We start from the raw sequence: 12,507 nt of genomic DNA on the forward strand, positions 1-12,507 counted from the left end.
GAAGCGAACTGGAATGTTCATCTACAGTTCATTTTCATTACTCATAATATTGACCGATGCAGGATATTGCTGGGATTATATCTCTTTATTTCTTTCTATACATTTCAGGTTTGGTCGTAGTGAGACACTATCTACTGATTATGTCACTTACATGGATGAATTAAGTTCTTTTATTGGGTGCAAGCCAAATCTTCCTCTTCTCTGCCTTACTGATCCAAAATTGGCATTGGAAGTATTCTTTGGCCCTTGTAGCCCTTATCAGTTTCGCCTTCATGGACCAGGAAAATGGGATGGAGCCCGTAAAGCTATTTTAAACCAGTGGAATAGAACCATTGCCGCAACAAGAATGAGAGTTGTCCACGCTCATCAACAGTCATCTTCCATTGTTACTTTGGTCAAGATTCTGTTTTTGCCCTTGCTTCTTCTTGCCTTGTTTTTGGCATGGGCTTAGCTTCCTTTGCTGAATGGTGCTAACACTGCTATTTTTTTATTAATACATATAATTTTTTATTGTGATTTTTTTTTTTTTTGATCTACCATTAGCGAGCTCTATTTTTTAAATCGATAAGTGCTGATCATTTCTTTTAATCAGAGCTTTTTGTCAATACTCAATTGATTTTTAATACAGCAAATAACATTTCAACTTTGCTATATCACATATGCTGGTTTTCATCTTGATGGGGTTCTTATTCCGGACCCTTCTCTTTTATCTAGACTGGAGAGCCCCTATTGATGCATTTCACATTGGTTGATTTGGCCACCCAATATTACAAAGTTGACCATATATGTCGATGGTAAGCATTTAAAGGGAATCTGTCATCAGGTTTTTCTATGTAATCTGAGAGCAGCATAATGTAGGAACAGAAACCCTAATTCCAGCGATGCTGGAATGCTTGCTGTCATTTTTTACACAATCCCGGTCTTCTCTTCTGCAGGTCTAGCATTGCTCAGAATTCTGAGCTCTGTATAACCCAGAAAACACCACTGATTTGCAAATTTCTGTGTACACTGTATATATGACAGAAAGCTGTTAATCAGTGATAGGGACACAGTTACACGAAGCAGAAGAACTAGGCGGCATGAGACACCTAGTCCTGTAGTGATAAAACACTGATTTTACTGAAACAGGAACACAGTCTAGTAAGTGACACATCAATGGAATCAGGCTCCCAGTCCCTACATCATGCTCCTCTCAGATAACATAGCACAAGAGAATTAATAGTAGAGAATAATACACTAAAGGGAGACCCACAAACATGCATAGTTCTGACAGAGAACGCATTCTAAAATGTGTATCGTCTATATCAATACAGAGTGTTCATTGAATCATTAACAATATAATAACAAAAAAGAGACTCTCCACTGGATTCCACATCTATTATCTATGTTTGATACATATGAACTCATTTTTACTGGTGTGAAACCATGTTATTTTTCCGAAATTAAATGGATTTTAAAAAAATATCTAAAACGTGACTCCTTATGTCATAGGTCACTTTATAAAGCTTTGTTACACTCTTGTAGTTAGACTTGAAGAACAGTGCCATCTTCCTGCTGGTGTAAGATTTCCTATGAAAGTCCAATACTTCAGATCAAGTGCCTGACAGTAGAATTGAGTCAGCCTGCCATCTTGTAGCACTGTCTATGGTTAGTAAACTGTATGTAGAAAAGAATTATTTATACATGGAAGCATCACACCAAACAAATGAGGAGAAAGCCCGGGAATATGGTCTAACAATGCTTGGAGTGTACACATGCAGTCAATTATTATCTTTGGTGTTAAATAGGACTAATGAAACTACAAATGAGCGAATGGATTTAATGCATTCAAATTCATTTCAAAATTTTAGGAATTCACTGAATTGGAAGAATTTGAGATATGCTTTGTGTAAATCAACTAAAATGACTTCTGCAATTTTACAGGTTGAGAAGATTGCATCAGTAGGGGAAGGATTACATGACCTTGGATGGGCTTTCTAATGTATTGCACAACCGATAGTATAGCACAGTCAATCAGGAGAGACTATCATAGCCAGTATAAAAGCAGAAGCAGGGAATGCATCAGCTATTTTGTGGTGAATTTGAACATGATCGTTCACAGCTTAAATTACCACAAGGATGGACTGCTCAAAACACAGTAAAAAGTTCATATAGCAGAAACCCAAGACAGAAACCAACTGAAAGACCAAGGCAGACAATTAAAACACAGAGTAGTGTAAACAGATTATTTAATGTCTGACCATGATTTGATGTTCAATTCATCCCAACAGAATAAGTGATGTCTGCCCCCCAACACTATGTTAAAAGCACAAATAAACAAAATGTACAAAAGGCAATGTAAAAACATATGCCCAAATAACAAAGAAACACACCCAAGAATCAAGAATACAACAATAGAATAGCATATTCAAGGGAGTCTGTCAGTAGGATCAACCCTCCTAAGCCGTCTATATGGGCGTGTAGGTCATAGGAAGATGAATAATGTGATACCTTGATATCTGCGATCCGATGTCTTATTTCAGGGAAATCCACATTTTTCTTATATGTAAATGAGCTGTTCATGAATGTGGGCCGGACCCTGATGTGCATGAGAATCTGTCGCCAGAGCTTATTTTAAATAGAAGGGGGAGTTACTGTGTGATATGTAATGGCCGCTGTCATCATCTCACTACAGAGCTGTGTGTGGTTATAACTGACTCATCTGAAGGCTCCTCTCAGCTTCAGCTTACATCTCACAGGCAGTCAAAGCTGCAATATTGTTGCAATACAGCAGAGCTCAAGAGCTACAACAAATGTTTGTAATAAGACAAAGTTCAGTTCTCCTGTTCTGTGCTAGTGCCATGTCTCTCATTGGTAACGCCCCTTTTTATTTTAAATAATCTCTGGAGGCTGATTCTCATTCAGATCAGTGTCCGACCCATAGATCTTAACAGCTCATTTATATTTTCCTAGGAATGGACAGGCCAGTTAAAGATATTGCTTGACATGTCTTTAAAGGACCTACAGGTGTGGAGAAGGGGGGGGTATGAAATCTTGCTGATAAATTCCCTTTAATGAGTTATGGACCATGAAGAATCATACTTTAAATTGATGCTTAAAGGGAATTTCTGACCAGCTTTTTCCCTAATAAGTCTGGTGTAATGCTGCAGCTGGTTAATAAAAAAACTAAAATGCAATCATGTTTATATGTAAGCTGTTTTTTTTGCCATTTTTCACCAGTTAATTGATAAGCTTTATTTTAATGAGTTACCTTGAGTCATTGGGGCATTGCATCAACATTGCAATGTCACAGTGATTGTCATTGGGGTGCTTGATCGAGTATCGAGCAGTGCCGAGTATTGCATGGTGCTCGGGTCCCTGTAATAAGCTCACTTGATTCTGAATCAGCTGAGTTGTGCAGCACTGAAGCTGGGAATTCTCCTGCTGGGAGAGCAGGGACTCCTCTGTCAGCGGACTCTTTGTGAGTTGAAGAGCTCTGGGGGGGGGCATGGTCTCTCTCTACCTTAAGAAGCTCATTTGAATCATCTGAGCCAAGCGCCACACTAAAGCCGGGTATATACATCTATGTCTATCTATCTTCATATCTATCTCTATCAGATGGGTGGATGGATGGATATGGATGAATGGATATACCTGGCTTCAGTGTGGTGCGAGGCTCAGATGATTCAAGTGGCAGGGGAATTCCTGGCTTCAGTGCAGTGTGGTTCAGCTGATTCAGAATTAAATGAGCTCCCTCTTTACTAATAGAAATTTGTCCTTCCTACACGGCTGTCGAGTGCAGGTCTCCCGGAAACATGCTTGAGTCCTGCAATGACTTACATTATGCTCGGTACTCGAGTCGAGCAGGTCCGAGCGTCCAACCTGCTCGATTCGAGTACTGAGCACTCGAGCAGTTTACTGCTCGCTCATCACTAATGGTCATTAAATGCTAAACACCATCATGTTTTTTTATAAAAACTGTCCTTTTTAAGCAATTGACCTTTAAACTTTATGTTAATATTACTTTCAACCATCAGGGTCTTGCATCAACATTGCAGAGTCACGATCGTAGCTGAAAACAACGCCCTGAACACAGTGATTGACATCCTCCCAGCACAAGCCATTAAAAGTGTCAATTTTAAAGCTTGTTGCAACTTTATTTGTTAATGAGTGCCTTTAAAAGGTAACAAATCTGCTACTTTTCAATAGTTCTCATTAATGGTCACTTTGAAAAAAATTTTATTTACCAAGCCCTTGTAATACCACCTGTTCATATGATCAATTTCTTGCACTAATTTTACAAAAAGTGCTACAGATTCCCTGAATAATCAGGTTGTAACTTTTTACTATTCTTCATTTGTATCAGCAAATGGTTAGGTTTTGTTTATTTTAATGGAATCATTACTGTTGATCATCACATTATTACCATAATAAGCACTATTTTGAGTAAGATGCTGAATGAAATCATACTTCTAACTTCTTATAAGAACAGTAAAAGATTTTCAGACCAACACCGAATCCAGCCTTGTGGTTTCAGTGGTTTACATTTCACGCAATAGAATCCTATAAAAATTGCTGTGGTCAATCCACACAGGATGAAAATGTGTTTAACCATTCTCCTAGAGTCGGTAGATTTCTGAACGACACGTGTCCTCGCTGGGTTTATGGTTCGACTCCATTGGGTCATGATTGCATTCCTAGCACCACTCCATTTGCCAGGACCCGTTAGACGATACTGGTATGGTGTGCATGGACCAAAAACAACTTTCAAAGCCAATCTGGGGTCTGTAATTAACAGATGCATAATGTTGGGACAAACGCCAATCTCCTCAGCTACTTCATCCATGCATTCTGTAAAGAACATTTGTAAAGTCTCTCTTCTTCCATCTCCAAAACTGTGGAAATATAATTAGAATTATGTTATTTATATTGGTAGAAAACAGTGGTGGCTTCAACAGAATAAAGATCATGTTTGGGGCCCTATTCTTTTTATTATGAGAAGATTTGGTGGGTAAGATAAGCTGGTTTTCTGATGACACAAAAGTGTGTAATCGGTTCGATAGTCATGGAGGCATCTTGTAATGGAAAATGATTGATCTTCATTGGATAATGAAAACTGTAACAAAATGTAAAATTATGTAGTTAGAGACAAGGAATCCTTTGTCGAAGTAATACGTATCATATTATCAGTTTTCTGTTACTCAGGACTTAGAAAAGTATTTAAGATTACATATTCCTTATCGTTTGAAAATTAGTTCAAAGTGTGATCAGACAGTGAAAAATGCTTGGCTTCATAGCTATATGCATGACTAGTTAGTGAAGGCAGTGGTAAAGCAAGTGGGGGCCACAGGGGCAGTTACTTTAGGCATCAAAGTATATGGGGGTACAAAATTTGCCCCTTCAAATCCAATGTCAAATGATAGGTGTAGTGCAGTGAATGCCCACTCGGCACTGACTATGCAGAGCAGAATAGGTGAAATTAGTGTCATTGGATGCTGTGCTCTGCATAGGTGGCAACCTAAAAACAAAGCTCAGTCTTTTTGGCTCCACTATGTATGGCGTAGCAGCCCATGACAAATACATCTTGACTGCTCTGCTCTGCATTCGTAGTGACCGAGATAACAGAAGATGAGCAGCTAATGAATGAAGCCAGTATTGAATCAAATGCGGTGCATATGATTCCATACACATTATTCAATTATATCTTCATTCGTTACTAAGAGCTACTTTTAAATGTTTTAACTTTTTTGTATCCTAAATAGGGTTAAAGCTAGGGCTTGGTTTAAGTTTAGGCTTAAGGTTACGAATGGGGTTAGGGATATGATTATTGATAAGAGTAGGGTTATGGCTAGAGTAACCCTAGAGTAAAAAAATATATAGAACACAACTTTTTATTTTAAAAATATGTCTGATTTCAGCAAAAATTAGAAAAATTAGGCGATGTAAGCAAAAACTATATTTACATCAGTCTTTTCCTCAAGTCACAATACCTTTCTTGAAGGGTAAGGTGTTCAATAATAGACTTGTGGAAGGGACTCGGGAACGACAAATGGTTCAGTGGTTTGGGGGAGTAAAATACTTGCCTCGCCCCAGGCACTGGCAAACCACACTATGTCACTAAGAGGGGGAGATTGAGATTCTACAGTATACAGAGGGACCAAATCTAGAATACTGAGTTATTAATATCTCAAAAAAAAAAGTAAAGCTAAAATAGAATGAGACATCAGATGGTCTACAAAAAACAAATCTTTTAAAAAAAACAGCATTGTCCTTTTGTCCTCACTTCAAACAAGTTAAACTTCTGTTATTGCATATATGAGTCTGACAAGTTCAGGAACTGTCTTAATTTTCATGCTCTGTAATTTTTCATCCACTCTTTTTAGTTGGAGTTACATTTTCATAAACATTCTGTCAGGACTATAGTTGCTAAAACTTCCATTCCTTCACTTCCCATCATGCTTTTCTCGAGCCAGTAGTTTGGCTGTCCCTAAAAGAAACCTTTGCCCCTCTTTAGGTTTGTATTCAGTTTGTCAGACAGGAGAAGCAGAGAGAAAAATACCCTCCCCCATTTACTGAAATCTGTCTGTGTCTCAGCTACTAGAAAGCAATTACACTGGAAACTGGCAGAAGACATCAAGTTAGAAGGAATATACTGTGGAGCAATTTTTAGGGGTAAGACAAAAACTTTTAAATAAGTAGTTTGTAGATAGCCTAGATAACTTTAGCACATCTTCTATCAAATGAGATCAAGCTGTCTGTCAAGTGTTTTATCTCTGGATTCACAGCTACACTGCTCTGCACTTTTGTATAATATCTTCCATGTCACAGGGAAACCAGATCTACCTTTCAGATTGTGTGAAATTTATGGGAGACCCCTACCTTTAGGGACAACTGAAAATTGGAGATTGATACTGCAGGGGAAATAAATCTTCCTTCTACAAATCTTAAAATGACCAAAAATAGTGTTATTCCTAATTTACACATGAGACCGCTTATTCTAAAAAGTCACCTAAAAAGATATGAACAGTTTATATAACCCTGGAATATGCATAAATTTATCTTAACTTAAAAGTAAAAAGAAAGTAATATAAGGGCAGATTAGACATGGTCATTTACAGTATGCTGCTGTATTTTTTTTTAATTACACAGAAGAAAACAGTCATAACTTTCTGGGCCAAAATGGAAAATCTTTCCCATGGTTCTCCACCTCCCTGGTGCCATATTTGACCTCCCTAGGACCATGCATGTGTCACTTTAGGTTATTGCTTCTTCATTAGTGATGAGTGAGCATGCTCGCCACTGCTTGGTACTCGCCCGAGCATCTCCTTACTTGCGCGATACTCGGGCGGGAGCTCCCCGTCCTGCATGTCTGGCGCTATTTAGAGTACCAATCATGCAGGGATTGTCTGCAACTCGCTGTAATGCCGCTGCCATGGTGGTTGTGGCATAAGGCTATGTGCCCACGATACAGAAATGCTCAGGATTTTTTCCTGAGCGTTTCTGCATCTCCCTGGCAGAAAAAAACGCAAGCGGATTGTACATGCGTTTTCCTGCCAGAGACATTCGGAAATGGAGCGTTATTCACTGACATTTCCGCATGTGGATTGACAAGCGCTTTCCAAGCGATTAGCATCACTTGGAAAGTTCTTGTGACAACTAGGTCACACTATATAAATCTATGCAAACGGCATGGATTTATATAGTGTGACCCAAGAGAGTGGTTAAAAAAAAAAAAAAAAAAAAAAATGTATACTTACCCTCCGATGGCCCGCGCTGTCTTGCTTCACCGTCTCGGCTGCCGGCAGCGGTGGATTGAAAGACCTGCCGACGTCAGCGTCGCGTGACCCGTCACATGACTCTGACGTCAGTGCAGGTCCTTCAATCCACCGGGAAGTGCCGGGAAGCAAGGAGGAGCGCAGCGCAGGCCGCCAGAAGGTAAGTATACATTTATTTTTTATTTTATTCTTTTTTTTACAGATTTTTTTAATGGTACCTGGGTCCGGAGGAGAGTCTCCTCTCCTCTACACCCGGGTACCATCCGCACATTAGAACGCGCCAATTACGCAAGTACAGATGCAGTCTTGCGGAATTGGCGTGTTCTAATGCAAGTCAATGGCGGCGAAAACGCAGCACTTCCGCAAAATAATTGGTAGTGCTGCGTTTTTTTCCGCAATAATAATACAAAGCGGAAATTTGCGCAGCATGTGCACAGCACATGCGGATTATCATTGGGGAACATTGTTGCCTTTCTAACATGCATTTTAAATGCTTTTCCGCAGTGTTTCTGTAAGTGCAAAAACGCTGCAGAAATGCATTAAAAACGCATCGTGGGCACACAGCCTTACAGTGATTGCCCAAATCGATGTGAACAGTGCTCACAGTGAAACATGAAAAGCTGGCAATTCAGCAGCGGCATACACCGGTACCCGACAATTTAGAACAGAAGGAATAGAGCATCACACATAGACTAGATAGATAGAAACATGTCAGTCACATATATAATAAGTACAGTGACAGTGTTGGTTACTGTACTTGTCATTTAGTGTTAAAATAAAGGATTTATTAAAAAAAAATTGGCGTGGGGTTCCCCGTAATTTTAGTCTCTAGCGGAGGTTAAGCAGACTGCTGGGGCAGATGTTTGAAGCCTGGGAAGGGGGTAATACCCACTGAGCTTCCCAGGCTACTAATATCAACCCCCAGCTGAATACCTAGCCTTTACTAGCTATTAAAATGGGGGACCCCCCAAAAAATTACATGGGGTCCCCCCTATTTTAATAGCTAGCAAAGGCTAGGCAGACAGCTGGGGGCTGATATTATTAGCCCAGGAAGGGTGCCATGAATATTGGCCCCCTCCCAGGCTAGAAACACCAGCCATCAGCCGCCCCAGAAATGGCGCATCCATAGGATGTGCAAATTCTGGCACTTAGCCTCGCTCTTCCCACTGCCCTGTAGCGGTGGCAGTGGGGTAATAGGGCTGGGGTTGATGTCAGCTTATAATGCCAGCTGACATCAAGCCCAGTTTAGTAATGGAGAGGCGTTTATAAGACACCCACATCACTAACCCCTTAGTCAAAGTTAAAAAAAAAAACACAAACACCCAGAATAAAGTCCTTTAATGCAAATAAACACACAATTATTTAATGTTCTAAATTAAACTCTACTTACCGTAACGCCCATTCCAGCTGAAGCCAACGATCTCCTGCAATAAAAATAAAATAATAAACCAACCTCATCCTTACCTTTCCATGGTTCCCAGGACAGCTTCAGCTCTACTACATCGAGATGACAGGCTGGACCGCAGCAGAACGCTGCCATCCAGCTTGCCATGCCGCAGACACTGAGAAGCTTCTCAGTGAAGCTCCTCAGTGTCTCGCTGTGATGGCATCCAGATGAGCTGAGTTCATGTCCAATGAACTCAGCTGCCCTCATGCAGTGAGCGCAGGAGAATTCTCCCACACTGGGATGGCACTGAGATGACAGGCTGGATGTCCTTCATAGACACTGCAGAGCGCAGGCATGCTTGCGCTCTGCAGTGTCTCTGAAGGATGACAAGCTGGATGGCAGCGCTCAGCTGCGATCCAGCCTGTCATCAGAATGCCATCCCAGCGTGGGAGAATTTTCCTGCTCAAGCGCTGAGCGCAGGAGAATTCTCCCACGCTGGGATGGCATTGAGATGACAGGCTGGATCGCAGCTGAGCGCTGCCATCCATCATGCCATCCTTCATAGACACTGCAAAGCGCAAGCATGCCTGCGCTCTGCAGTGTCTATGAAGGATGGCATGCTGGATGGCAGCGCTCAGCTGCCATCCAGCCTGTCATCTCAATGCCATCCCAGCATGGGAGAATTCTCCTGTGCTCACCGCATGCGCAGGAGAATTCTCCCACGCTGTCAGTGACGTGCATGAGGTGAGCTGAGTTCACTGGACATGAACTCGGCTCATCTGGATGCCGTCACAGCGAGACACTGAGGAGCTTGACTGAGAAGCTTCTTAGGGTCTGCGGCATGGCAAGCTGGATGGCAGCGTTCTCCTGAGGTCCAGCCTGTCGTCTCGATGTAGCAGAGCTGAAGCTGTACTGAGATCCATGGAAAGGTAAGGATGAGGTTGGTTTATTATTTTATTTTTATTGCAGGAGATCGTTGGCTTCAGCTTGCATGGACGTAACGCCTCTCCATTACTAACCTGGGCTTGATGTCAGCTGGCATTATAAGCTGAGATCTACCCCAGCCCTATTACCCCACTGCCACCGCTACAGGGCAGTGGGAAGAGCGAGGCTAATTGCCAGAATTGGCACATCCTATGGATGCGCCATTTCTGGGGCGGCTGACGGCTGGTGTTTCTAGCCTGGGAGGGGGCCAATATTCATGGAACCCTTCCTGGGCTCTTAATATCAGCCCCCAGCTGTCTGCCTAGCCTTTGCTGTTATGAACTGCTACAAGCACTAAGGAAAGATAGGAAAACTGTCCCTACAATAGGACTAAGCTGAATCCCTACGATGCAGTGGGGGACCTGTTACTTGTGAACAAACCCGCCTAAGTCCTCGGCTAGTCTGAACGCAGACCTATAGATATAAGGGAGGGGTCCCTACAAGAACTAAGGACTGGGATATAGATGGACACCTCCTAGCAGAAATTGTAGCAGAGCAAAGACAAGCAAACAAAAAGTACTAGTGGTCCAAGGACCAAGCAAACTACAGAGTTGGGTACAAAGGCACCTGGCTAGCTTGAGAATAAATGAAACACTGAAGTCCAGCAAGGCCAGAAGGGCGAAGCTGGATTATATAGGCAGAAAGTCATGTGACCAACAAAAGAGAAAAAAGACTAACAGGAGGGTTCTAACATTTGCTAGCTATTAAAATAGGGGGACCGCATGTCATTTTTTTGGGGGGTCCCCCATTTTAATAGCTAGTAAAGGCTAGGTATTCAGCTGGGGGCTGATATTAGTAGCCTGGGAAGCTCCGTGGGTATTACCCCCTTCCCAGGCTTCAAACATCTGCCCTAGCCATCTGCTTAACCTCCGCTAGAGACTAAAATTACGGGGAACCCCACGCCAATTTTTTTTCTCTAATAAATCCTTTATTTTAACACTAAATGACAAGTACAGTAAGCAACACTATCACTGTACTTCTTATATATGTGACTGACATGTTTCTATCCATGTAATCTATGTGTGATGCTCTATTCTTTCTGTTCTAAATTGTCGGGTACCGGTGAATGCCACTGATGAATTGCCCGCCGGCTTTTTTAAAGAGAAGGGTGCATGAAAATCGGAGGGCACTAGTGTGTTCCAAGTGCCCTGCTATGTTTTTCATGCACCCTCCTATGTACCCTGCTTGCCTGTCAGCCTATATATTCTGCCTGCCTGACATTTAATTGAGCATTGTTCCCATCGATTTGGGCAATGTTTGACCTTCTGCAGACCGCCAGGGTGGGGGGGCGCCAGAAAAATTCTCGAGCTTCCCATAGACTTACATTGGGCTCGTTGCTCGGGTCAAGCACCCGAGTATTCCAATGTGCTCGACCCGAGCTTCGAGCACCCGAGCATTTTAGTGCTCGCTCATCACTATTCTTCATTTATTTTAGGATTTAGGCAGTGCACCCAGTTAATAATAACTATTTGGTAGAATCTTTGTAGTAGAAACATATGTTGTATCTGGAGCTCATAACTAGACTCTATTTGTAAGAGTTTTCTACATAAATCTACTGCACATTTTTCCATAAGAAAGAAAACATTGACATGACAAAATGCCAAGTATTGTTTTTACTCTTTTTTTCCTGTTTTTTTTGCTAAACTCTAATCTGCAAACAAAATCTGTGCCCTTTTTTTTCCATACAAACAATAACATCTCTAAGAAAACATAAAACATAAGAATCATATGAATCATTCAAGTATGTTCTGTGAAGAGCTAGAAATAGGGGGAAGAAAATAGGCAGTTCAACTGGCTCTTCTATCTGCGGAGCACATCCCTACCTACTAATGGCGGACACCGACAGACACCTGTGCAAGAATAATATATTAGCACTTTGCAGTCCAATAGTTCATCTCAATGCACAAAAGTGGGCCCCCTTGCCTCCTGGGCCCCTATGTAGCTGCACAGGTTGCACCAATGGTAGTCCACCCATACTACCTACCCAACTTCATTCTCGGTTTGACACTCAAGGAAATCTACTGTTGGACATACTAGCATCAACATGGTGCATTAGTGTCATTACTTCATCATTGACTTAAAAAGTTTCTTGTAGAAAATCTATTTATTATTTCACAGAATTATGTAACTAGAAACTCACCGCTTCTTTTTGCTTTCTGCACTGTTCTTGAAGTAGGTTTCCATTTTTGCCACAGGAGGTAACCGTGCAGCTCCTTAAACAAATTAAGAGATGCCATAAACTAAAGAAAACTTCTTTGAAATTGATTGAACTACATTATGTAAACTAATAATGTCTACTTTTTTACACTATAGTTGATGGGAATTTGTTATTTTGCCCATGATTTCTATACAGCTTAACAACATATAACAATAGGATGTGCA

At 41.3% G+C, this 12,507-nt stretch overlaps 2 protein-coding genes across 5 annotated transcripts in view; one reads left to right on the plus strand and one right to left on the minus strand.

The window, feature by feature from the left end:
- The window catches only part of LOC141156756 (flavin-containing monooxygenase 3-like), a 92,595-nt gene extending 89,605 nt beyond the window's left edge, over nt 1-2,990 (plus strand). Inside the window, exon 9 of the mRNA XM_073643115.1 lies at nt 109-2,990. Coding sequence (XP_073499216.1) covers nt 109-451 — 343 coding nt within the window. The 3' untranslated portion in view covers nt 452-2,990. The remainder of the gene's footprint in view (nt 1-108) is intronic.
- Nucleotides 2,140-12,507, minus strand: part of LOC141156755 (flavin-containing monooxygenase 5-like) — a 91,532-nt gene continuing 81,164 nt past the window's right edge. The window contains exons 8-9 of one of the 4 annotated variants that reach the window (XM_073643114.1): nt 12,266-12,338; nt 2,140-4,874 (exon numbers count right to left, since the gene is read on the minus strand). In XM_073643114.1, coding sequence (XP_073499215.1) covers nt 4,460-4,874; nt 12,266-12,338 — 488 coding nt within the window. In that variant the 3' untranslated portion in view covers nt 2,140-4,459. The remainder of the gene's footprint in view (nt 4,875-12,265; nt 12,339-12,507) is intronic. The other 3 variants (XM_073643112.1, XM_073643111.1, XR_012247708.1) reach the window with 3 other exon arrangements.

This window comes from Phyllobates terribilis, unplaced genomic scaffold (genome assembly GCF_046119375.1).
Source record: "Phyllobates terribilis strain yellow unplaced genomic scaffold, ASM4611937v1 Scaffold_8__6_contigs__length_399053987, whole genome shotgun sequence".
Taxonomy (NCBI): domain Eukaryota; kingdom Metazoa; phylum Chordata; class Amphibia; order Anura; family Dendrobatidae; genus Phyllobates; species Phyllobates terribilis.